Here is a 27,062-nt window from a genome sequence, read left to right as displayed (position 1 = left end):
AAGCGCCCAGCCCTACTTCAATCTCTTACATTTTAAAAGACCCCAGGCAGCTCCATTCCTTCCCCTCATTTATGAAACCCCATGAGGGAGGCTCTTTTGCAATTGCCACACACACCTTTCTGTTGCATTGCGGAGGGGGATTTGTTCATGGGCGATGCAACCCGCAGGAAAATGCGCTGCCGCCAGGAGATCCGGCGAGGGGTGACAGAGGTTCCTCCAGCGTTTAGGGACTCGTTGCTACAGGTGGACGAGGTCCTTTTCCGTCCTTCTCCATCACTGAGGAATGCCAGCAAACATATCACTTGCAAGAAACATTGCAAAACACAGCCATTCACAAAGAAACGCAAGCACAAGCCATGCGCAAATGCTGCCATGGAGAAGCACAAGGCAAAGGCAGCTTGGACAAGGCATCACTAGCGCTGCACAACCAAGGCCACACACTCTGGGAAAACTGCCATCCAGGCCACAGCCCCGCCATGAGAAACTGGCCTGTTTCTACTCAGTCCTAAGTAGCCAAGCAATCACACTTGTAGACAGAAAGAGGAGGAAAGGCTGCCTAAGAGATCTTGCTTTGTCTAAGAAACACTTGGTTGTCTACACAACATGTATATTCTGTAAAATGCACAGTCCGAGCTTCTCTTCTAGGTCGTGTAGAAAAAGTTGGCAAAAACAACTTCAATCTCTTTTTCTGGGACTAAGTTCTGCCTACGAACTATTAGCAATCAATAACTAGGTATGTTAGAAAATAAACGGTGTTAATACAAGCAGAATTGTCAATTTTGGACTTACTGTTAACTGATATTTTACTTTTGTGCCACTCCTGGGGCTTGAACTCAGGGCCTAAATCCTGTCCCAGAGCTTTTGTTCTCAAAGCTGGTACTCTACCACTTGGGTCACAACTTCACTTCCACCTTTTGGGGGGCAGGGGTAGGTTATTGGAGATAAGAGTCTCCTGGACTTTCCTATCCTGGTTGGCTTCAAACCATGATCCTCCAACCTCAGCTTCTTAAGTTGCTAGTATTACAGGCACTGATGGGCTAGTTATATTAGCTGATATTTTAAGAAACAAAAAAAGAAAAGAAAAAGCTGCAGCCAAATACAATTAAGTCAAGCTTTTGTGTGTGTGTGTGTGTGTGTGTGTGTGTGTGTGTGTTGTTGTTGTTGCTGTTGTCATTGTTTTTAAACAAACCTGATTTTGTTATAGCAGGACACGTTGTTAAATATGCAAGCCTGAAGTGATACTATCCATTGAGGGACTTGTGGACAGGAATTCCCTAGCTTAGTCACATTAGTTGACTCAAGACATATCACTCTCAAATGTGGAGGGTTGGTTCAAGTGAAAGAGCACCCCAACCTTGAGCAGAAAAAGACATTCTATCCCCAAGTTTGGAGGATAAGGTGGGGAGAATGTGATGTCATCCAACACTTGTGCTCTGTGAAATCCACATGTGGAAATACTGGTCTGCTCTAACGTGTTTCATTTCCTTTAAAAAAAGACCACTCTGCCTTATTCTGCCTACGTACGTGCAACAGGTAAACATGACTCAAAGTTTCGTTTGAGACTAATTCTGGAACCAGGAGACCATACAATAATTGCTAGTGGAAGGGATGTCTTACATTTTAAAGCTTTCAAAGCTCTTGGGCTTTCGTGAGACACTGATGAAGATAGTATCTTCTTCATTATCCTTGTAAATAGTGATACCACAGGAAAAAAAAGTCTAGGGCTTTTGATGGAACCAAGATGTTTCATCTTTAATCAGAAAAGAAAACTCAGCTTAAAAGCCCCAGGTCTCTCAGATACAATAAATAAGCAGACAGTAATTTAATTCTGGCCTGTTAGATTTTTCCAATTTCTAATTAACAAGCAGTCCAATTATTTCTAATCTGGAAATATCATCCTTTGGATGTGCTAAATTAAGAGTAAGAAAAGGACATATCCCATGGGGCGATTTTCTGATAATAATGATGATGGTGTGTATACGTGTGTGTGTGTGTGTGTGTGTGTGTGTGTGTGTGTGTGTATAACTTTTGTCTTTTTTTTTTTTTTTGGCCAGTCCTGGGACTTGAACTCTGGGGCTTGAGCACTGTCCTTGGGTTTTCCTCAAGCCTAGAACTGTACCACTTGAGCCACAGCACCACTTCCAGCTTTTTCTATGTATATGGCACTAAGGAATTGAACCCAGGGCTTCATGCATGCTAGGCAGTCTACCACTAGGCCATGCTCCAGTATGAAATTTTTTTGTTGGTTATGGGATTTGAACCCTGGGCCCCAAGGGGTTGTCCCTGAGCTTTTCAGCTCAAGGCTACCACCCTACCCTTTGAGTCACAGTGTCACTTCTGGTTTTTTGGTGATTAATTGGAGATTAATTGGACTTTAGTGCCTGAGTAGCTTAAGATTACAGGCATGATCCACCATGTCTGGCAGATGATACTTCTTAAAGTAGCTGAAGATAAATCTCTAGTGTCACACCTCTTTTGTTATTTGTCCCCCATAAAATGTTGAACTTACTAAGTTCCAAATCCTCAAATTCCCTGTGACACTGACTAGTTTCTTCATTTTTTGCTTTAGAAAATAGTAACTCAAACATTTCCCTTTTAGCATCTGTGATTCAAATGCTCTCTATAATATGTACATTTGATAAATATTCAAAGTCCTCAGAATATATTTCACAGCAGTTACTGGCTAAAATAGCCAACTTGCTATGTTGCTAGTTTCTAGTACTAATGGGCAAACAGTAACACTCAATAAATAAGTTTTGAATGCATGAATAATTTATCAAAAAACCACATAAAATATAGTTCAGAAGATTAAGTGAGATAGACATAAAAAATATTGGCTGATGGGGCCAGGAGTTTGGCCTAGTGGTAGAGTACTTGCCTAGCATGCACGAAGACCCGGGTTCAGTTCCTTGGTACCACATACTTAGAAAAAGCTGGAAGTGGTCTGAGGCTCAAGTGGTAGAGCTCTAGCCTTGAGAAAAATCCAAGGACAGTGCTTAGGCCCTGAGCTCAAGCCCAGGACTGGCAAAAAAAAAAAATATTGGCTGACTAGTGGTAGAGTGCTTGGCTAGCGTGCACGAAGACTCAGGTTCAATTCCTTGGTACCACATACATTGAAAAAAAGCCAGAAATGGGGCTGTGGCTCAAGTGGTAGAGCTCTAGCCTTGAGAAAGCCCAAAGACAGTGCCCAGTCCCTGAATTCAAGGCCCAGGACTGGCAAAAAAAAAAAATTTGGCTGGGGTAACTTGTTACAAATACATAAAAGATTTACCTTCTCTTAAACAGTACTAGTTCTAACCTTTAAGTTTTTCTGGCAACAAGTTTTAGTTGCTCTGTTTGCCAAAAATAGGAACTGAGCTGTTGTTGCTGTCGGTAAGTATCAGCAATAACTGTTAATGAACAAAAAGTACCTATTTTTTTCCTGGTGTTGACCCTTCCTTATAAAAGGCCATCTAATTTATGTTTTGAAAGCTAAATGAAAAACACGTCCAAGCACCAATTTCAATGCTTCATAATCAATATTAGTTTATCTTTCTTCAGACTAGTCCTAATAAAACTAGAGTATATCAAACTAAAAGATTGTAAATGTTTGTATTTTAATGCTGGGACTAAATCACTCTTAATTCACTATTAATGTCATACCAAATGTTTAGAAAGTACTGAAAACTGCACTGAACTATCCCCATTTTGTAATTGATGATTATGAAACATAAGCTTTGTGGGAATGTGTCATTAAATGCATGCAGAAAGTATTCTGCCATTACACCACCATACATATTTTAAAATTCCATTGCTCCAGGAAATGGAAACAAGAGCTTTTGTTTCATTTTTCTTTACTGTTGTCTTCTTTCTGTCCTGTTTATCTGCCTTTAGAAGTGTGATGGAGGCACAGAAATGGAGGGACAAAGGATGAATTACTGCAGCAGCAGTACCCACCAGACACTGTGGAAAATGAACTTTACAACATGTGGGTGGAGAAGGGAGGGAAAAACTGGGAGAGAGACTGAGGAAGGGGATGACATTGCCCCAAAAGAAATGTAATCTTCACCTGATGTATGCAATTATTTTACTATTTTATAATAACAATAAACAATAATAGAATATGTAAATAACAAAATACAAACAAGAAAAAAATTCTACCTAAGTCCTTCAATCTTATAAATGTGAATGATACAATTTCTTTCCTATACCTGGACTGTAGCAGCCAGTAGGACCCAAAGTTTAGCAGTCAAAACTGAAGATAATAGTATATTGCAAGGAAGAATCATGACAGATCAAGCACACAAATCTTGTCCTGAGTATCTGCATTCTCAAAAGTGGTTTGGGAATGATAGGCCAACCACCCTGCTTCCCTCAGTAAGAGAAGACTGGTGGAAGTCAGCCGTCAGGAAAGGATTTGACCTGTGTACAGGTGTGACTTACAGCTGTTCAGTGTGATTGATATTTGCCCAGCAATTGGACAGTCTTTGCATTTTCAGATGTTTCCTTTTAGACTTTCTTTTTTTCTGGTTGTTTTTGTTTTGTTTCTGCTTTTGTTTAGGCAGTACTGGGTCTGAACTCCTAAGGTGCCATCCTCCCTCTAGGGTGATGCAAACATACCTTGTACAGAGGTGAGCCCTTCTATGGGCTAACCAATATCCAACTTCCTTCCAGTTCCCTCTCATCAAATTAAAGCTACATCACAGAAAGCCCAAATTAATGACTGCACACTGACTGTATCTCTGATCAAGCTCACAATGCATGACAGTGCCAACAGACTGAAAGAACTTTCCTTTTGTTCTACAGGATCCAATGTACAATTTAACTCAGAACTGCCTCAGAAACACTAAGACTTTAAATTCTGGCTTTCCGTAAGATCTACATCTGTCATGCTACGGAAAGTTTTTACTCATTAAGTTGAATTGAGATTCGATCACCCCAGTGGAAATCAATATCTGGTGTCTGAGCTTCAAAGTGAGTCAATAGTGATAAATTACTCAGTGGAACAATGTGTAGGAAAAGAGAATAAAGAAAACAAAAGGGTTTTATTTCCTAAACCTTAAACTTGTTACACAGTACATGCAGATTTTTTTTTTTTTTTTTTTTTTTTTTTTTTGGTGCTAGTATAAGGGTTTGAGCTCAGGGCCTGTGTAGTGAGCTTCTTCCTTCAAGTGTAATACTCAGTCACTTGACCATAGCTCCACTTCCAGTTTCTTCAGTGGTTAATTAGAGATAAGAGTCTCATGGCCTGGATTTGGCTTTGAACCACAGTCCTCAGATTGCTCAGCACTCTCAGTAGCTAAGCTTACAGGCATGAGCCAATGGTGCTTAGGTGTGAACCATAGCACAGGTACCTGGCTTCTCTGCTTTCTTCTACTCTCTATAGTTTCTGCTTTATGTCTCTCAAGAAAGAAACATCCATGCTCACCATCAGTTAAAACACAGTAAAGCTAGTACTAGAATGAACTACCAACTAGAAAAGCCTCAGAGAATGGGTCTAATCACAAAATTATTTAGGTTAGAACAAAAGATGATTTTTTTAGAGCTCCAGGACAGGCACACACACAGAGAGAGAACAGGGAAGGGGAGGGGAGGGGAGGGGAGAGGAGGGGAGGGGAAGGGAGGGAAGGGAAGATGTTCACAGCTACACTGGTCAACAGGGATTCCAGATATCTTCCTGAGAAAGCATGTATGGTCATGAAAAAGAGGTGTTACCAAGACGCGTGTTAAGAATATCCATTCGTTAGGAATACTCATTTGTTAGGAAATGGAAAGACTTAGAAAAGATCATATTAAGTGAAGTAAGCCAGACTCAAAGGAACTTAGGCTCAATGGTTTCCCTCATTTGTCATAATCAGTAGAAACCTTGGTCTCTCCTAGCAGAGATTTGCAATAGAGCAAAACCTTGATACAAAAGGCCATATAGTAGGACGCTAAATGAAAGTATCTCTAGGATATAGAAACATAAGCCATATAATGAATGATTGTTGTTCTTAAGGTACTATGTTATCTCTCATCTCTTTTGCTGTCCCTTGGTTATCTCATATTGTTACAGTATCTCACTTTGTTACCTGATATATCGGATATATTTGTATTTGGTTATTTGAAATTGGATAGGGAACGGGGAAAACAAGATGAGGGGTGGGAGTGGGGGGAGGGAAATGGGGACCAAGACATGTGAAAGGGTATCAATGTATGTGAATTAATGCACCATCTATCTGGCAAATATCATGTAACCCTTCTATTAATTACAATAAAAATACATGAAAAAAAAGAATATCCATCAGCGAGAACTGGGTGCTTCTTGTATTCAGAATAGAAGGATGCCCTGTGCACCTTTAGCAGTCACCAGAGTGACAAGAATTAAGGTGAATTAAAACAGACTTAGTGCTCATTGCTGCAAAGAGAAAATCAGATTCCATCTGCTGTGTCTTTTTCTTCTAGGTTGAGCTTTTCTCTGTATTTTAAGGATGGGAAGAAATTCCTCCTGTAGCATATATATTTACTAAGTAGGAAATTCATTTTGTTTTTAAATTAAATTTGACTCTGACTGAAGCCCATTGCACATGGAATGTCATGCTGGAATAGCAACAAGAGTAGAAACAGTATTGCCGTCTGCAATCATCTTCACTGTGATCCGTGACCTTTTACAAAGGCATATTTGCCCTCTATGTGGCTCTGTGACAGCATGCGTTCAGCAGACAACTCAAATAGCTTCTTAAGCTAATAATGACGTTCACAAAAAGAACTCAAGAATGTTTTAAAGTATTTAACTCTCTAGTCACCTTGATTCTGAAGCAGTGTCCTGTCTAGTACAACAGGAAAACAGGAACAACATTAGCACACAGAAAAATACATCCCACATCAGGATTTAGAGTAAAAAGGCATTTTTATATATCACCATAAGGATACTTTAGCGATGAATCATGACAAATAATTTTCCTCTTTTTATCCATAAATACAAGATAAATATAAAGCTGCAACTACACTGCAAGTAAGTCACAGCCAAAACCTTATGTTTTATAAGAAAATGAAAAAACTACAATTTTTAAATAATCTGTCTTTTACTTTGACTAATGAAATTCAGTATACATAATTTCTTTACATATAAGCTTAAAACCTGAGTTGTTATAAGAAGATGCCAATGGATCCAAAGCATATCCACACATTGATGATAGAATAACATATTTCATCATCAGACACAATTACAGTTTAAGTACCAAGCAAAGACTATTGAATGTTTAAAATGAATTTAAAGTAAGATTAAAAAAAAACTTTACACAAGTTCAATTCTACACAAATAAATCCACTAGCTCACAAAAATTTGGGGCTAATTATTTGGACCTGGGATCCTTTTCTTCAGCCAGTTTAATGGCAACCTAATGTGTTGTTAGCAATTCAGGATAGTGGCCCTGGCCACAAATGCTAGTATTAGAACCTGATTCTAAAATGCCAAGTTAAGGTGCTTCTTAAAAATAGTATTGCTAGTCTATACTTAACCCTACTCTTTTCTAGACTCTATGCCTACAGGTTTTATGCAATTAATAAGGTATTAAGTGACCAACTTGAAGTAAGGGAGACTGGATCTAAGCAAAGGTCTTCATAATAAAGGACCTTCTTTAGTTTCACAAATGTCTTCTGCGTTAGTAAGTTCCAAAAAATCTTACTCTTCTTAGATGGATCGTTCTTGATTTTCTTGGACTGGGTCCACATTTGATTTGTTTGGGCTCATATTTAAAATCTTTGTTACATTTGAGTATTCACTGGTTTTTTATTTATTTGATTGTACTCACATCTGATTTGCTTTCTACTTTGTTCAAATTAATTTCATGAGCCTTGTTTGGTTTGAGGCTATATAAGCTCTGTGTTCATTGTATTCAGGACCATCAGGCTTTGTGAATGAAGTTCCCCTGCCACCTAGCACTCCAATACAGACTCCAAATTCAGCCTTTTAAGTGGTGGCTTCTTTGTTCTTGCAACTGAATTACCATGCAACAAACTGGCAGGAAATGTATAATTGGTAGTAGTATGTAATTTCTCCCTTAATTATCTGAAATAATTCCACATCATAGTAATCATGTATACATAGCATTATCTCCAAGAAAGAAAAGGTGATCGTTGGAGATATAGAGTTCAGGAAAATGGAGCTAAAACCATGCTCCTTCATGGTTTTGTTCTCAGAAAATACAAATTATGAGATGTATTTTCTGAGAACATTCATGATACATGCACTCTTGTAAATGGACACAGAATGATATAGAACATGTAGCAAAAGGTTAGGTCAATAATCTAGAAATGAAACTACAAAGAGTCCTCTATAATATTCTTGCAATGTTTCTATAAATTTGGAATTGTGTCAAAATGAAAAAAACTACTCTCTCAAGGATTTCAACTAGTAAATTCATATGGAAGTCATTTATTGTCTGAGTTAAGTCAGTGGTTTTTTTTCTGTACTTTTACTATATGAACATATTCATCAATAATGCCCTAGATACTCATAGCTACATATGAAATACTACTAAAGACCATTTTTTTCAAAACCTAAAAATGATCATATGCCCGTCAACAAGAACAAGGTAAACTCTGACACGCTAGGAATACTCTGACAACCTCTGAATACTGTGAAGCCATAAAAATAAAATACACATAAAACTACAAATAGAGCCCAGTAGCTCATACCTGTAATGCTAGCTACTCACGAAATAGAGATTAGATCAGTTTCAAGGCCAGCCTCAGAGGGGACGGGGAAGGGAAGTTTGCAAGACCTTGTAGTAGCATGAGCCTGGTGAAAAGTATAAAGAGGAAGACCTTGATCCAAGTCAGCCTAGACAAAAGTGAGATTCTATCAAACTATCTCAAAATATCCAGAGCAAAAATGGGTGGAGACGTGGCTCAAACAGCAGAATGCCTGCTCAGCAAGTATGAAACCGAGTTCAAAAAACAATACTGCCCACCCCCCCAAAAGAAATAACCAAAAGCAGGAATGAATCTCACAAACTATTGTCCATGAAAGAAGCCATATATAAATGAATAGCTGTTATAAAGTTTCAAACTTTATATAAAACTATCCTGTTCTGTGTGCAGCGAGTATGGTAAACATGGGATGGAAAAAATGAAAGGTACAGTAGAAGACTTGTGGTACCCCATTGGCTAGCTAAGCAATAGTGAGTGACACTGTGATTATCTATGGAGCCATGTATTTATGATTGGTGTATTTTTGATATAATTTTTTTCAAATTAATTTTTACCTATGGATTCTATGGTGCCAAGCTAAGAGTATACCAAAAAAGAAAAAAGACTGGTTTTTAGAATTTCTCACAATCAAAAGTACTCAAAATTATTTTGGTGATCCTGCAAATGGAAAACAACTCTACATGTTCAAATATAAAGCCCTCAAATAACATGGCTACTAGAAAATAGCTATAATTAACCTAAAGCATATTTGTTCTCAGACTTTGGATAGCCTTTCCTAAGAACAAATTACAAAGTAATTAATAAGAATAATGTGTACAATGAAGAGGGATTCCAGAAAAAGTCACTTCTTCTGTAGACTATACCCTATTTACAGCCAACCTTTGTCCTTCCTGGTGACTATTTTGGAATGCTAATTCCAGGCAAGGCTGGGTTTCTGGAAGAAAACCAGGACTGCCCATATCCTCATGCTAATGAACCATGAGAAACTGGAGCTCTGCTGAAAGGGATGTATTCTTACTGGCAGGCCACATGACAGAGATAAGGCAAACTGATGACTTCACAGGTGGATAATTATTGGTTCTCTAAATTCATAGCATAGTCTCTAGATAGTTTATTTTTGGAGCTAACTTCCCTTAAAATTCCTTCCAAAAGTTTGGCCCTGAAAACACTCAGAAATAAATTCTTCATCTACTTTCTCCATTAGAAATCCAATATAGTCTTTAAACATGGCTTTCCATTAATTCACAGTAAAGTTTAGATTCATTAGCTATATTAACTATCTTCTGTAGTATGAAAAAGTGGCAAAAGTGAACAAAATTACTCAAAAAAAATCACTCAAGGATTGTTCTAATTTATCAAATTGACAGTTACCTAGTTATGGGGTAACATTTAGAATTTCCTACATAGAAAAGAGGTATCGAGATTTCAGTGCCACACAGGTTCACTAATAACGTGTTCTTCTCCTGAATATAAGAACTGTTTATTATCAAATAACTAGCAACAACCCAATGAGCAAGATAGTACTTAAACTGTGATGTGTTAAATAGAATACCATTTGGCAATAAAGATGAATGAGCCAAGACACAAGACAGGACAGAACCTCAGATTTCTAAGTCAATCATAACCCCTATATGAGGGTTATCCTACCACTTTCCAGATTCCCAATGCTATGTTAGTCATAAGATAATAACTGTAATTTCACTCATGATTGCAAATTTTTAATTCTACAAAAATCACCAGAACACGCCAGCTACTGGTGGCTCACACCTGTAACGTTAGCTACTCAGGAGGCTGAGGTCTGAGGATCACCATTCAAAGCCAGCCCAGGCATGAAAGCCTGTGAGACCCTTATCTCCAGTTAACCACCAGAAAACCAGAAGTGGCGTTGTGACTCTGACTCAAGTAGTAGAGCACTAGTCTTGAGTTGAAGAGCTCAGGGACAGTGCCCAGGCCAAAGTTCAAGCCCCACCACTGTCAAAAAAAAAAAAAATCACCAGAGCTAATTTTGTAGAGCTAAAAAAACAAGTATAGTAGTTTTATATACATTGCCTATACCTGAGGGAACAAAAACAAACAAACAAACAAAAAAAAGCTATCAATATGAACCTGTATCTATACCATATATAAACTGTGGCTTAGAAAAGCAGATCTGTCACCAAAAAAAGTCAAGGAAATGCCTATAAAATATTCTATGTACTTAAAAATAACAATGCATTGTTTGAAGCATGACTGAAGTGGTAAAATGCTTGCCTAGAAAGTGTGAGATCCTGAGTTCAAACCCAGTATCTATCTATATACTATATTGCACTTATCCATTTGGTAGAGCTGCTTCAATAATCAGTGGCTTTTGGTTCGGTGAAATATATTTGGATAGGCTAAAAAAAATGAAAGGCATAACTAAGGGAAATTTTCTTAGAACTGTTAGCACCAAGACTCACTCAAAAAAGTACAAAGTTTAGATTCTGGGCCTAAAGCAAAAATAAAAACAAACTACAGATCATTATGAAAAATTAGCATGGAAAACTGAATTAGTTTTTAAGTTACTAATTTTAAAAGATTTTCTTAATAAGATTACTTAGAATTGAAATGAATGCATTAGAAATAGATTAGAGCAAAAACACAGAAGGATGTACAAATGTCACTCCAAAATTAATCAGCCGCTTTTTAGCAACATTATCAGTATATCACTGGAGAAAATTTGCTTTGCAAACAGAGCACTCTCATCTCACCTGAGTTCATTTTCATACTGTGGGGACAGTCTACCTGAATTCTGGTAAAAGCTTTTCAGGAAAGAGGGGGCAGTGAAGGAGGGGGCAGAGAAGGAAGTATGAAGGCTTGGAAGGCTGGAGGAAGAAATACTCTCCTTGTGTATGCGTCGAGCTGACAGAAGAATGCTGAGTACAGAAAACACAGCAAATTTGTCTTAATATCTATTTCAGCACTATCTTCATTCACTATGAAAAGGCATATCAACAGATTTTTGTTATGTATTTAACCCTCCTTTCAAAGCTCAAGAAGGGATCTTACACAGATTAAAACAAGAGCATGCAGTTCTCTATTGAGATAATTACGCTGCTTTACCTCTCTGAAAAACTGAATTTCTCATCTGTGCCAAGATGCTTTTTCATCTGTACTCAGCTCTTAAAAAAAATTCATAGCAATCTTAGAACAAATATCATTTGTTTTTGCATGCAAAAGACACACTTCAAGGCAAAAAGGTAGGAAAGCACAAATAATTACAGGAAAACAAGTGCCAGAAGGAAAACTGATTGTGAGTAGTTCAAAGAGTAACTATTTTCAAGATAAAAACCCTTCTGCATACTTCACAGCAACGTGTTTGGTTGTAGAAAGTCAGCTTACCTTTGGCTTAATAAACATTAATGTCTATGTGCTTTCTTAAAGACTGTAGACAGGGTATTGAATCTCTTTTTCTTTAGAAGTTCTTCATGTAGCAAGGTATTGTAATATACCAAGTTTTTGTAAGGTTTCATCTTTGTACACAGACATTATTTGGGCTTATACATGGCATTACAAAATGGATGAACAAAGATTTATAGTTCAAAATAACCAATGCTTTTAATTCTTGAAAATAGTTTCTGGTGGAAAGAAGAGGTTTATTGTCCTAGATAAAAATAAATAAAATAATTGTAAAAAATATCCTGGACAGCATATGAATACTTAATCTCCTTCACATATAAAAAAATCTGATATTAGTGAATGCTGTTGGCTTATCATATTTTTAAATCAGAAATATCAGAAAACAAGAATCCAACCATACCATTAAAAAGGCTTGCCATGTATGTGATAAAATTTTAGTTTATTTCTCCAATAAGTCTCATTCAACTTCATATCAAATAGGTGCAGAAAAAAAGACAAAACAACTTATCATTCTCTCTCTAAGATATAAATATCTAAAACATAAATCCCAATCTGTGCTATAAATGCAATCATCCCACTATTTCTTATCAAATGTCAAACTATTTTGTTAAATTATTTTTTATATGGCCATGCAAGATCATGTCTTAGAGACATCGCCAAGAGTGAGGATCTCTAGTCATCTTTTTAGGTCACTGTGTTTCGGATAGAATTGGTAGCTATTTTCATATTTCGCTTTACTTTGTTATATAATAAAATATAGTTGAATACATAGAATATAGTCGAATACATGCACAAAAGTAACTTAGGTAAATATTTTAACCCTGGTAACCCTTCATTTGTAGTGGCCCACAGAGTCACTATAAATCTTCAAACTAAACAGTGGCATGCTATTTTCCTCTATTTCTCTAGGGGAGGAAAAAAACAAGAACAAATCTGTGGATTCAAAAATGCATTAACTCTTTTCTCTTGGGTGGGCGCCTTTAACCTTGGCTTATTTCCCCTAGCCATTGAAATATGCAAATTCTACATATTCCTATGGTATTTGCAAAACCTAAAAGTGAGCTCAACCATGAAATCCCCATTCTCCAAGACTCCAGAATGACCGAATCAACCTGGTGACCTGAGAACACTGCTTCTTGGTGGAGGGGAGAAGCTGGGACTTACCTGCACTGCTCGCTGGAGCTCTGCCTCAGCAGAGGCGAGCGCACCCCAGGTGCCCTGCCGTCCTGTAGGGTCAACTTTCTCCTGCTTGAAGGTGGATGGCTGAAGGTATGGGCCCGTCTTCGAAATTGGGGGGAGTCTGAATCTTCCTCGGGGAAGGCTTGCCAGGCAGAGGAGAGGGGCGAGGCTGGGGGGGTCCCTGGAGGAGAGTCCCCTGGGGAATAGTCCTGAAACACAAGCACAAGAGAGGTCACAGCAGACCCGTCCTGGGCTCATTGCTCACAGGGTGGGGACTCCAGCCCCATCATCCTCCTGGCTCGGCACAAAACTAGTTTTCTTTTTCTTTCTTCTTCTTTTTTTTTCTCAATCCATAGGCAAGCTTAATCGGTGCCACCACAACCCCTTCCTTCTGATAAGCAGATGGACCAGAGCATTGTAGAGCTAGTGAAAGGGGTGATAAGAGAAAGTACTCTTCATCCCCCACCCCCACCCCAAGGCTGTGTGAAATGGCCACAGCTACTGTACTTTTCTCATCAGGGCCCCAGAGATGAAAAGGGATCATGACCCAGAGAGGGTGGTGTCTTGTGTGTGCGTATCTCTTAATTTCCGTGACAGGTCTGCTACATGCTTCCTGTACTGTCAAAACAATATCCCAGGGAATAAATGTCCAGCTCTCATGGCCAAGGCTTCAGAAAAATAAAAACCAAGCCTGTGAAGTCTCTATCTATCTCCATGCTGGAGGGTTACCATAAAAACTACAGAATCCCTGGGGGGAATTTCTTTTGAAAAGACAAGAAAAACAGGAAATGAATGAAATGTGAGCTGTGTTGGAATGCATTGCCCACTGCACGAAGAGACATAAATCTTTCAGCGGGGTTAGGTATGCTGTTTGTTGTACTTTATGAAACAGCCATCTCTTGCTGAAGGTTTATAGCTCGATAAACATGGCTGGGGATAACAGACTCATAGCTAGCTAAATCCCCAATTCTACCAAGAAAAACTTAATGAAAATAGTTTCATAGTTTTCCATTTACAAAAAAACAAGGCTGCCCTTGCCACAGGTTACATGTTGTACAATGCAGGAAACAGGAAACCAAACCTACTGAGCATTGTCTATGAGATAAAGAGGCTAACGCTGCATGATCAAATGATAAAAATTGAGGAAGAAAATGAACATGGGAAAACAATCAGTGGGTGAGTGGAGGAATTATGTGGCTCATTCTATATGATTTTGGATTTACAAATGTTCAATATTGTCCTCCAAACTAAACAATCTCCAAATAGTAAAAGGCCTTATAGGATACAGCCGGTATAGGATGCATTCTGTCCAACAGGAGGAAGCTTGATTGCATGAATAAGAACATATTCATACTCAGAACTGTTTCATTTAAAATAATAAAGGCGGGGGGGCGGGAGGGGAGGGCAAAGGGTACCAAGACATGTGAAAGGGTATCAATGTATATGAACTAACGCACCTTCTATGTGGCAAATATCATGTAACCCTTTTATTAATTACAATAAAAAAATAAAAATAAAATAATAAAGGCTCACATATCTCACATATTTATTTTTCTTTTCCTTCTTTTTTTTGGGGGGGGGGGGCAGGGGTAGTCCTGGGGCTTGAACTCAAGGCCTGGATACTGTCTCTGAGTTTCTTTGGCCCAAGGCTAGCATTCTACCACTTGAGCCACAGTAGCACTTCTGGCTTTTTCTGTTTATATGTTACTAAAGAATTGAACCCAGGGCTTCATGCATGCTAGACAAGCATTCTACCACTAAGCCACCTTCCCAGCCCTCTGCATATTTATTTTTAAAAACCACAAAGAAAGCCACATGCTACATGGTTCACACCTACAATCCTAGGTACTCAGGAGGCTGAGATCCTAGCCTGGGTAGGAAAGTCTATAAGACTCTCATCTCCATTGAAACACCACCTTCAGAAGTAGACCTGTGATTCATGAAGTAGAGTGCTAGTCTGGAGAATTAAAGCTAAGGGACAAAATCCAGGCCTTGAGTTTAAGTCCCAATTCTGACACAAAACAAAAGTGTTTTTAAAAGGCATTAAAGGGGGGCCAGGAGTTTGGCCTAGTGGTTTAGTGATTGCCTAGCATGCACAAAGACCCGGGTTCGATTCCTTGGTAGCACATACATAGAAAAAAGCTGGGAGTGGTGCTGAGGCTCAAATGATAGAGCTGTAGCCTTGAGGAAAGTCCAAGAACAATGCTCAGGCCCTGAGTTCAAGCCCAGGACTGGTAAATAAATAAATAAATAAATAAATAAATAAATAAATAAATAAATAAATGGCACACAGGTGGCTCATGCCTGTAATCCTAGCCACTCAGGAGGCTGAGATCCGAGGATCACTACGTGAAGCTAGTCCAGGCAGGAAAGTTTGTGAAACTCTTATCTCCAGTTAACCACCAGAAAACCAGAAGTGGTACTATGGCTCAAGTGGTAGAATGCTAGCCTTGGGCTGAAGAGCTCAGGGACACACCCTGACCCAGAGTTCAAACCCCATGATCAACAACAACAACAAAAGGCATTAAAGTCCTACTATAAACCAGTGATGCATGCAGGGTACATATCAGTGCTGGAGTTTTGCCAGGCCACAGCTAGGAAGCTCTGATCAGATACCTTCTCTGAAGCAAGACTGTTAGACCGCTCAAAGCTGTCCATACTTCCAAGCCGACCTCTCATTCTGTTAGCTCCCTGCGTGAAGAAAATAAAAATAATGCTTTATTTTTCTTCAACAGTATTTTATACAAAGTAATTTGAGGTTGTCACTCCACATGAGCAAAATTTCATCCTTTTGGGGTTAATACAGCTGTGTATTAACTGCTGGATAAGTGAAAGTATTCCCAACCTACTTCTACCAGGTTTATATCAGAGGCTAGAAAGCAAGAACTCAGATGAAACTTTTTTAAAAAAGGTTTTCTGGTCACATGGTTAAATGTTATTTGCCCAGGAGATAGACTGATCAATCGATGAATACAAATGTAAAAGGTACACTAAACTAAACCAAATAGTCATAAAGGTAATTATTTAACACAAACAGCCTTCATACCATACACTAGAGACATTGTAATCCACATTTTTAAGGATTATAATAAGTGGGTTGAAAAGAAATAGTACATAATCCCAATTCATAAGAGGCTGATGTAGGAGAATTAAAAGTTGAAGGACAGCCTGGGCTATATAACCAGTTCAAAGCCAACCAGGAGAGGAAGGAAGGAGTGGGAAAAGGAAGGGAGGGGAGAGAAAGAAAAGGAAGGAAAGAGGAGAGAAAAGAATGAAAAGGAAGAAGAGGAGGGGAAAAGAGGAGGGAAGAGCAGGTAAGGAGGGAAAAAAGAGGAGGGAAGGGGAGAAAAAGGGAAGAAAGAGGGGAAGAAGGGGAAAGAAAGAAAGAGAGAGGGGGGAGGGAGGGAGGGAGGGAGGGAAAAAGAAAGAGAGAGGGAGAAAGAAAGAAGAAAGAAAGCAAGAAAGAAAGAAAGAAAGGAAAGAGGAGGAAGGGAGGAAGAGAGAGGAGAATCTGCCTTGTAAAATTTATTAATTCTGCTTCATTAACTATAATGCAAAACTACTTCAGTAATAAATTACTTCACTGTAGACTAGATATCAGCTAGCTTCAATATTTGTCTTACCAAAGCACCTAATGAAAAAAGGTGATCACTAACTCATTCACACTCTGAACATTATTCTCCAAAGACAAATTTAAAATGCTTCATACCAATGCTTCTAGTATTCCCTAATCTTTCCAATCCTGGCACTTCCTATTGGATTCCTGCTGTGGAGAATGAGCATTCGCATTTAGAATTATTTTCATTTACATACCTGCAGGTGTCATTATTCTATAATAATATTTGCACTGTAACTCTGAACCCCATGTATATGAGCTGATGTTTCTCTTTGAAGCCAAATCTTGTTAACTCCCGGTCATTCTGCAATTTCACAACTATGTGTCTGGATCTAACTTTCATCCAGTTGTACAAATGTGTCCTTTCAGAAGACATTAAATCTGGGAAGTCATGTTCTCTAGCTCTAAGAAACTTTCAAAACTACTTCTCTGAAAATTCCCAGCATGCCTTGTTGCCTCTTGGAACTGCTAACCTTTGATTTTCTGATTTCCAGACTGCGAACACACTTGTTCACTTCTGACATTGTCCTATTTTTTCATTGCTTTGCCATTTTGTTCTATTTTCTAGAAGGTAATTTTTAGCTGTAGCTTCCTATTCTCTTACTGGATCCTTCTTTTCTGTCTAATATCACATGTTTCTTAAGAGTCCTTAGTTGATTATTTTATATTAGAAATATCCTAGCTTTTTAATGGAAGCAATGTCTGTATGTATGTATGTATTTATTTATTTATTTTGCCAGTCCTGGAGCTTGAATTCAGGGCCTGAGCACTGTCCTTGGGCTTTTTCCTCAAAGCTAGCACTCTGCCACTTGAGTCACTTCTGGCTTTTTTCTATGTATGTGGTACCGAGGAATCAAACCTGGGTCTTCATGCATGCTAGGCAAGCCCTCTACCCCTGGGCCAAACTCCCAGCCCCAATGCTTATGTTTTACCTGTATATTCTGCATAACTCAGTTTTCTAGTCTCATAGGTTGCCTCTATAGTATATATAACATATATAATGTAAATATATATTATATTTTATGTCATATCTACAATAAAATTCATAGTTGCCTACAATGGGCAGTATATTGTGGCAGGCATTTCCCACAGTATTAATATATCATTTAATCTTCACAACTGTTTTGTAGTTTGATATAGTTATGTAGTTCAACTTCACAGATAAGGAGAGTGAAGTTCTGATAGGTTATACTGCCCAAAATCTACACAGCCAGTAAAAACAGGAGTAATGCAAACACAGAACACACAATATAAAGGCAAAGCTCTTGAATTCCTTCTTCCCATACTGTCTTCCTAAGACATAGCTTTATGAATGGTAGCCTGACAATAAAATTGTTTTAGCTTGCATGAATTAAGTGGAATTGTATAAACATCAAGGTTATTTTAGTTCTTCAACACTATGCTGTAACTAACTTTATACTGCTAATAATAAACTCTATTTGTGGTTAACAAATCATCAGGTTACTATGTGTGGCCAAGAGAAAAACACAGTACAGACCAAGCTGTTTTCTGCTATTTTTAAGCTACTAGTTATATGCCAACCTGCATAGTGATTTGATGACTTGATGACAATAGTCAAATGGATTCCAAATTATTTTCATTATTAAAAAGGCAATTTAAAGTCAGCAGCTAGTGGCTTGTGTCTATAAGCCTAAGCTATTCAAGAGACTGCCACCTCAAGATTCTGTTCAAAGCCGGCCCAGGCAGGCTTTGAGATCCTTATCTCCAATTAAACACCAAAAAAAGTTTCAGAAGTGGAGCTGTGACTTAAGTAGTAGGACACTATCCTTGATCAAAAAAGTTCAGGTATAGCACCCAGACCCTGAGTTCAAGCCTCTGGACTGGAACAACAAAAACAATTTAAATCATGTATATTAATCATTATTTTATCCTTGTGTGTTTATTTGTGCAAAGAAAAACAGACCTACTTTAAAATTTTACTCTAATGCTAAGTGTCTGTGGTTCATTCCATAATCCTAAACTACTCAGAAGCATTAGGTCCAGAGGTCTGAGGTTCAAAGCTAATAGAGGCAGAAAAGTCCCCACAACTCCATCTCAAATTAACTAGCAAAAGTCTGGGCTGGAGTCATAAATCAAAAGGTAGATCACCATCTGATCAAGCAAGCCACGCACGTTACAAGGCCTGAGTTCAACACACACACACACACACACACACACACACACACACACACACACACACACACACACACACTGTATTCTACCACTATTGTTGGTTCTCTCATTGCCATGAGCAGACAATGGGTACTATTCTGAAGAAGTATGATATAAAGACCATTTTCAAAATGACTCACATTTTATATTAAGAACTATTTTGGAAATTTTCAACTGAACGAAGAGCAACAAGGAACTGAAATACAACATTCTTTCACCTCGAAGCAGACAGCCTTTGCTATCTTCCTGCATTATGACTTTATTCCCATGCCATGCCCTTCCCTTGAATTCATTGTCTAGTGCTAATAAGTTGAGCATCTAAGCACTTGAAAAACTGAGCCTACTTCATGAACAGTTACAGTGAGTTAAATAAAATATTCTGACATATTAAAATGGCAGCAATTGTAAGCGAAGCTGTATGATTAGAGTGTGAGTGAATTTTCTATTACACAGGTTGGGGGGAAAAATGACAAGTTGTAATGTAAAACTCCAATGTTTCTATGCAACCTTTCCTAGAGGGGGAGCTGCTGACCTTCCTAACAAATTCATTCTACCACAATGAAGAAAGCAGGACCTTTTTAGATCCCAAAATATATGGTTCTTGGTGTTACTCGGGGAGACAAAAGCTACAGACTTCATCTTAGCCAAAATAGCTGGCCTTGTCCTTGCTTCAAGTCATTCCAGCAATTCCAGGCATGTGGTAGGAATCACTTCAAAGTAAGCCATGCAGGCACCACATACTACGCCAAGGTGGTAAATGGATACAGAGTAATGCTCTAAATACCCACTGGGTACTTTGTAAAATGGTGACAGATTTGAGCATGTCCTTGCATGTGTCACCTCGGATCCACAGTATATATTTTCTTAACACAGTAACAGTTATAATAATGTTATAATAATGTGAATTACTATTCACATTTTATAAATGGTATCACTATGTCTTAAAAAAAGGAGACATAAGAAGCTGAGTGCTGATGGCCCACAGTTATAATGCTAGCTACTGAGGAGGCTGAGATCTGAATCACAGTTCTAATCTAGTCCCAGCAGAAAAGGCTGTGAGAGTCTTATCTCCAATTAACTAACAAAAATCTAGAAATGGGGCTGGGAGTTTGGCCTAGTGGTAGAGTGCTTGCCTAGCATGCAGGAAGACTCGGGTTCGATTCCTCAATACCACATACATAGCAAAAAGTCAGAAGTGAAAAAAAAAAAAGCCAGAAGTGGTGCTGTGGTTCAAGTGGTAGAGCCCTAGCCTTGAGAAAATCCAGGGACAGTGCTCAGGCCCTGAACCCAAGCCCAGGACTGGCAAAAAAAAAAAAAAAAAAAAAAAAATCTAGAAATGGAGGTCCAGCACAAGTGCCAGAACACCCGCCTTAGCAAAAAAGCCAAAGGAGAGTTCAGGAGCTCCAATATTGACAAAAAATTTAAAAAGTAGAGGAGGGGGATAGGAGGGAGAGAGGGAAAGAGGGAATAAAGTCAGGAAGGAAGAGAAGAGAGAAAAAGAAAAGACAGAAAAGGTAACTAAATTATCTTAGTTCATAAATATAAATCTGTAAAGACTAGGTCTTGTTCTCAAATTCCCTGAACACCTACATAAATGGATTGATTGACTGACTGCAGGTTTTAGAGCTTGAACTCAGGGGCTGGTTGCTGTCTTGAGCCTGTTTGTGCTCAAGGCTTGTGCTCTACCACTTGAGCCACAGTGCCGCTCTCTGCTTTTTCTGAGTAGTTTATTAGAGATAAGAGTCTCACAACTTTCCTGCCTGGGCTGGCTTTGAACCAGTACCCTCAAATCTCAGCCTCCTGAGTGGCTAGGATTATAGGGTAAGCCACAGTGCCTGGCTTGATTTTCTTTTCTTTTCTTTTCTTTTCTTTTTTGGCCAGTCCTGGGGCTTGAACTCAGGGTCTGAGCACTATCCTTGGTTTTTCTCAAGACTAGTATTCTACCACTTGAGCTACAGGCCCATGTCCAGCTCTTTTCTGTGTATGTGATAATGAGGAATCAAACCCAGGGCTTCGTGCATGCTAGGCAAGCACTCTACCACTAGGCCAAACAGAAATCCAACAGTTTATGAAATTTAACAGTAAGGAGCACACAAACTACCAACTCCTTTGGGACACAGTAAGGAACTATCTTAACGTAGGAACTAAAGTTATTTTAATAGATTTTTCTTATTTGGCTCTCTAATGAAAAATTTATTTAAAATGAAGCAAAGTGGTCAGAAAACATAGGTTATTAACCTAAAAGAAACTCAGTTTCAACTTACCCTTGAGAAGATATTTTCCAGGGAGCTGGTTAAGGATCTCTTTGCTTTATTTTTCAGAATGTCAAGCTTGAATCTTCCACCACTTGCTACATTTTCTGGAATTGTACTATTTGAAATATTCTAAAGAAAGGAAAAAAGAAAAACGAGTTTGGACATACTTAAAATTAAATGAGGCTTTACATACAAGATTACAACTAAGCCATTAGCCTGGCAATGGTGGCTCACACCTGTAAATTCTAGCTACTTAGGAAGATGAAATCTGAGGATCACAGTTTGAAGCCAAGTAGGCAAGAAAGTCCATGATAATCTTATCTTCAATAAAGTACCAATAAAAGACCAGAAGTTGGGCTGTGGCTCAAGTGGCACAGTGCTAACTTTGAGTACAAAAGCTCAGGGAGAGCACCCTGGCCCTGAGTTCAAGCCCCAGAACCAGCACATAGAACAAAAGACTAAGCCATTAAAAACTACAAATGTTCTGTAGTTATATGACTGTATTATGAAGTAATAATTTAAGTTCTGTACTGTGGAGATTATAAGGTTATTTTGTAAGTAATAAAAAATACAGAAATAATATATGCTTATCTTTTCCACTCATATATTCCTGCTTCTTTTCACAAACCATATACTTCACATGTCAATTTCTCTATTATTTTTTTTATTAACTCCCACTACCCCTTTCCAATACGCATGCTTTCTACCCAAATTACAGAGTAAAACACAGAAACCCACTTCAAAGAGAAGAACACCTTGCAAACAAAACTGTATTGTAACAATGAGTTGGCATGATTCCATTTAGAATAGCAAATTTTCATCAATAACACCATAAGCCATACAAGAGTCCATGATATCTACTGTATTAGGTTCCCTGCATACATTATCCCCTTGAAGTATGAAGCTACGATGTATAGTATTACCTGGTCCTCAGTGGTAAGATTAATTGATCAATTAATTAATTAGTGCCAGTAACAGAACTTGTACTCAAGGCCTCCTGCTCTTGGTTGGCCCCTCAAGGCCATCACTCTACCAATTGAGCTACAACTCTACTTCTGGCTGTTTACCGGTTAATTGGAGATAAAAGTCTCACAAACTTTGCTGCCTGGACTGGCTTCATATAGTGGTCCTCAGATCTCAGCCTCCTGAGTAACTAGGATTACAGGAATGGTCCATCTGTGCCTGGCTAGTAATAAGAAAAAAATAGATAGAAACTATAATTTTCTAAGGAAGGAAGACTAAATCAGAGAACACATAAGTACCAGCATGAAGTCTGGTCTCAGAGGTCAGAGGAGAAACAGACATAGAATTCAGAAAGAAAAGAGAATAGCGACAAAGTCTCTCTCAGAACTGAGGGGTATATCTACTGGAAAGTCATAATGACTAGATTGGCCCAGGGTTAGGGAGTCAGTGAAGAAACCAAATGAAGTAGTGGGAAGCATCCTGAGCACATGAGGCCATAGGAAAACCCCAGAATGATCTTGAAAACCTAGTAAACAGGAAGAACACTGGTCTGAATTTATAACAAGGGAAACGTTCTTATGAAAGCCATGTTTTCGGGAACTTTATCTCCAAAGAGTATTTGAGAAAACATCCAAAGGAGAGAGAAATGAGAGACCAAAAGACAAAACTAGACTAGAGGCTTTGGCGTATGCAGTTCTGGTGGGGCTCACACCAATGCTAGCTTTATCAAATCAAGAACTTATTGATTCCAAGTCAAGCAAGGCAGTATATCTATAATCCTACCACTCAGGAGGCTGAGGCAAGAAGAGTATAGTTTGAGTCAATCTGGGCTACAATAGCAAGACTGTTAGGGCACAGAGGTAGTTTCTGATATAAAAAATATAGTCTTTAGGCACCAGTGACTACCCGGGAAGATGGTGGAGCACAGCCCCAAGTCCGTGCTATTTGGTTGTCTGGTTAACAGTTGCCGGCCACCCACTGCAGAAGCAGTTATCAGGAAACTTGTAGCTGTCCAAAATGTTTCAGATAACTGGAGGATAGACAGTGCAGCCACATCCACGTATAAAGTGGGAAACCCCCCTGACTAAAGAGGGCAAAGCTGCATGAGAAAGCATGGCATCCCCATGAGTCACACTGCCCGACGGGTTACCAAAGAAGACTTTGCTACATTTGATGACATACTATGTATGGATGAAAGCAATCTGAGAGATTTGAATAGAAAAAGTAATCAAGTTAAAAACTGCAAAGCCAGCAATCGAACTGCTGGGGAGCTATGATCCACAAAAACAATTCCTAGAATAAAAGGCTTCAGTTTGAGGAAGTTAGTTGACTAGCTGAACTTCTCATTTTTCTATGATTACAAAACGGTGGAACAAGCAAATATGGAAGAACAAAATACAACCCAGTGAAGTCATAATGACCAGAGTGGTATAGTCTACCTGGCATGTTGCATGCCTAGCACTACTCAGTGATGCCCCTCGCCTTGTACCTGGCTGACCTGTGCTTCTTCAGAGTCACAACAGCTCTACTGATAGCAGCTCCCCTGCCTACCTGAGACATGTTTTAGCTCAGTCTACTCACAGTGTATACTTGTGTGTTTTAAGACAGAAGCAAGGCATGGCGGTGCCTATAAACTCAGCACTCAGGAGGGGCAGGGAGGGAGAAACAATATCTTTTAGTTTGCACCTTGTCATCATTCTTGCTTTAACCTTGATTATTCCTCTCAGCCTGTCTATGCTTTCGATGAAATAAATATTGGAATTTCAAGACACCATAGATCATGCATTCATTCTACATCATGACACAATGCACATAGATGCCTGTGATTTCAGCCCAAATCCACAGATACGTTTACATTTGAGAACTAGAGTTCTTTTATTTAGATATACATGGGCCTACTACATTGCTGTTAGTCTTCTACAATAGAGGGAAGGCAAAGGAGCCTGATAGGATCTGGTACTGAAGAAGAGGAGAGCACCAAAGAAAGAGCTCCTATCTGGTTTCCTGTGCGCCTACAAGACCCAATGCCCAGAGTCAAGGAGGAAACATCTCACCGACACGGCCGGACCCTCCCCATTGTGCACATGGGTCTTCTGCTTGCTCTCACACAGCTGCCGCAGGTGTAAGATCACCAGTTCATTTTCTTCCTGGTCACTGATGGGCTTCATTTTCTGTTGAGAAGACATATCAAAAGTGCACAAAGGAGGGCAACTCGGCCTCTCTCCTCTTTCTTGATTCTCACTTTGCTTTATAAACATCCATGTAACAATGGCTTTCCAGTTCTACCTGACAGTTCCCCAAGGAACTGTACATATTTTTTTTTAACTTCAGACAGAAAAAAGAGAAAAAGAATGGACAATATCCAGATCCAACTCTCATTATTTATACTGTGATTATGAAAACCACCAATGATGTTACCTGAACTCGTTCAAAGATGTCTGCTTGCTCATTATCAGTCAGTGATGAGAGATGCCTCTGGATTACCAGTTTGGCTCTTGGTGGATAGAGACCTGAGAGAAAAAATGAGGACAGGTGTGAGGTGGGGGCTGGCCGCAGAGATCAAAGTGAATCTAGGACCTGTCAAACAAAAGTTAAATTCTAGACTTGGCCAAAATTGCTGTGTTTATATTCTGATATTTTGTAAAGACCAAAATAATAAAAAAAAATCATCAAAAGGCTGAATCAGGAGTCCCTCTCATTAAATTTCCTTTCTGTGCACAAGTGTACAAGTATACTTACAGTGTTATTATTTTTTTTCAGATTACAAGGTAAGATACTGTAATAATATGAGAATAACCAAGGGACAACAAGAGAGATGAGAAATAACATAGTACATTAAAAACAGCAATCACACATTATATAGCTCTTATTTCCATATCCTGGAGGTCCTTTCATTTAGCCTCATCCTATATGGCTTATGTATCTAGCTATTTGAGTTATTGTAATCCTCTGCTAGGAGAGTCCAAGGTTTGTACTAATTTATTACAAATGAGGGAAACCATAGAGCCTATGTTCTTTGGGTCTGGCTTACTTCACTTAATATGATTTTTACAGTGTTATTATTTTTGTCAAAAAATTTAGTTCTTTATATTGTGATAGTTATAATTTTCTATTTTTCTCTATTCTTAATATTTTGAAAACAATGCCTCACTCTGTAAGCCCAACTGACTCAGATCTTGAAATCCTCCTGCCTCCGCCTCTCAAGTGAGGCTGTATGTCACCACAGTCAACACACCTTTCACATTATTAAATATAATAAATCCTTAAGGAAATTTTGTCCATGAAAAACTTTCTTATAACCCTTTTCAAAATGGAAAAGTTCAATTCACACTTAAAGTGATCTAATTTTATTTCTAAGGAACAAATTTTCATTTCATGGCTAGTTGTGATTTCTAATATCCATATAATATCTTAATTATAAAGAGGACATCAGGGCCAGGAGTTTGGCCCAGGGGTAGAGTGCTTGCCTAGCATGCACAAAGACCAGGGCTCTGTTCCTGGGTACCACATCCAGGAAATGGTGTTGTAGCTCAATTGGTAGAACACTAGCCTTGAGAAAAGCCCAAGGACAGTGCTCAGTCCCTGAGTTCAGTCCCCAGGACTGGCAAAAAAAAAAAAAAAAGAGGACATCAAAAATACAATTAAAAAGATGACATTAAGGATATATAGAATACTTAATAAACCTTATAGCTGAATTGGTATCTTAAAAATCACTATTTTAAGACTATCTTTTTTAAGGTAAAATGAAATCGCTTTATAACATGACATTGATCCTTAATTCAAATAATATATATGTATTCATCATATTTATAAACAGTAAAACAACATGACTGAAAATATTTTCTTATAGTTTGTTTTGCTAACTTGTATATTTTAGAAGTAAATTCTATCATATTCTAAGATAGGCATATCAAAGTTTTCTAATGCATTTTTGAAAAGACAAAGTGAATGATAATTGAAATAAACTATCCCTATTCAAATTTTAGCCTTGCTTTTAAAGAACTCTCCAGATCTTTATGTTTCTTAAAAGGAAATCCACCTCAGGACTGATAGAATACATGCAGAAAACTGGCCCACGGTGGCCAGGCTGCACCTGCATCTGCTTTTAGCCCCTGTGTGGGAAAAGAATGGGAGCAAAAGGGCGGGCAAACTTCTCAGCAACTTCTCCCTTTGTACAGCGTTCGGCAAAATTCTGCACATAGAAAGGACTAACGTCCATCTGGGTGTCAGGATAGCACTCATGACTCTAAAAAAGGCTCTCAATGGAGGAAAATGCTGAAAAGAGTGACACTGATCAAGGTAAATTGACATAATGAATTGAAATCTCTTTTTAATGATAATTTGAAAATAAGAGGCTGCCAGATAATGTAAGAAATGTTTGATAAAAGGTGGCCTATGGGCTGTGGAAAACCAAAGTAACCATAATCACACATAAGGTAGGACCTTGGTGGGACAGAACCAACAACAACAACAAAGTTGGCTTTGAAAAAGCTAGCTAGTGAATGGACAGCAAATAAAGAATGTGTGCATGCTTCTTAGCACTGGGACTTGAACATAGGACCTTATGCTCTCACTTGGCTTTTTTGCTCAAGACTGGGTTTTTGTGCTTCCAGCTTTCTGTTGACTTCTGGCCTTTTGTTCACTAAGTGGAAATACGTTTCCTAGACTTTTCTGCCAGAGTGCCTTCAAATCACAATCCTCTGATCTCAGCTTCCCAAGTACCTAGGATGACATGCATGAGCCACCAGCTCCCAGCTATGTGGCATTTCTTTATACATTTGCTTGTCTTCCATTTGACATTGAAAGAGTTTTCTAGAACCACAATT

General features: G+C 38.6%; 1 protein-coding gene across 1 annotated transcript in view; it reads right to left on the bottom strand.

Annotated features, from left to right (window-relative positions):
- Window positions 1-27,062, bottom strand: part of Tbc1d4 (TBC1 domain family member 4) — a 64,298-nt gene that overhangs the window by 20,825 nt on the left and 16,411 nt on the right. The window contains exons 5-10 of the mRNA XM_090342034.1: window positions 24,655-24,746; window positions 24,291-24,407; window positions 21,283-21,402; window positions 15,847-15,921; window positions 13,216-13,439; window positions 116-276 (exon numbers count right to left, since the gene is read on the bottom strand). Of these exons, the coding sequence (XP_090198160.1) occupies window positions 116-276; window positions 13,216-13,439; window positions 15,847-15,921; window positions 21,283-21,402; window positions 24,291-24,407; window positions 24,655-24,746 (789 nt within the window). The remainder of the gene's footprint in view (window positions 1-115; window positions 277-13,215; window positions 13,440-15,846; window positions 15,922-21,282; window positions 21,403-24,290; window positions 24,408-24,654; window positions 24,747-27,062) is intronic.

The sequence above is a fragment of the Megascapheus bottae genome, chromosome 11 (genome assembly GCF_031878675.1).
Source record: "Megascapheus bottae isolate mThoBot1 chromosome 11, mThoBot2.hap1, whole genome shotgun sequence".
In the NCBI taxonomy this organism is placed as follows: domain Eukaryota; kingdom Metazoa; phylum Chordata; class Mammalia; order Rodentia; family Geomyidae; genus Megascapheus; species Megascapheus bottae.
The sequence above is the reverse complement of the archived record's forward strand: the minus strand, read 5'-3'. Positions and strand labels throughout refer to the sequence as shown.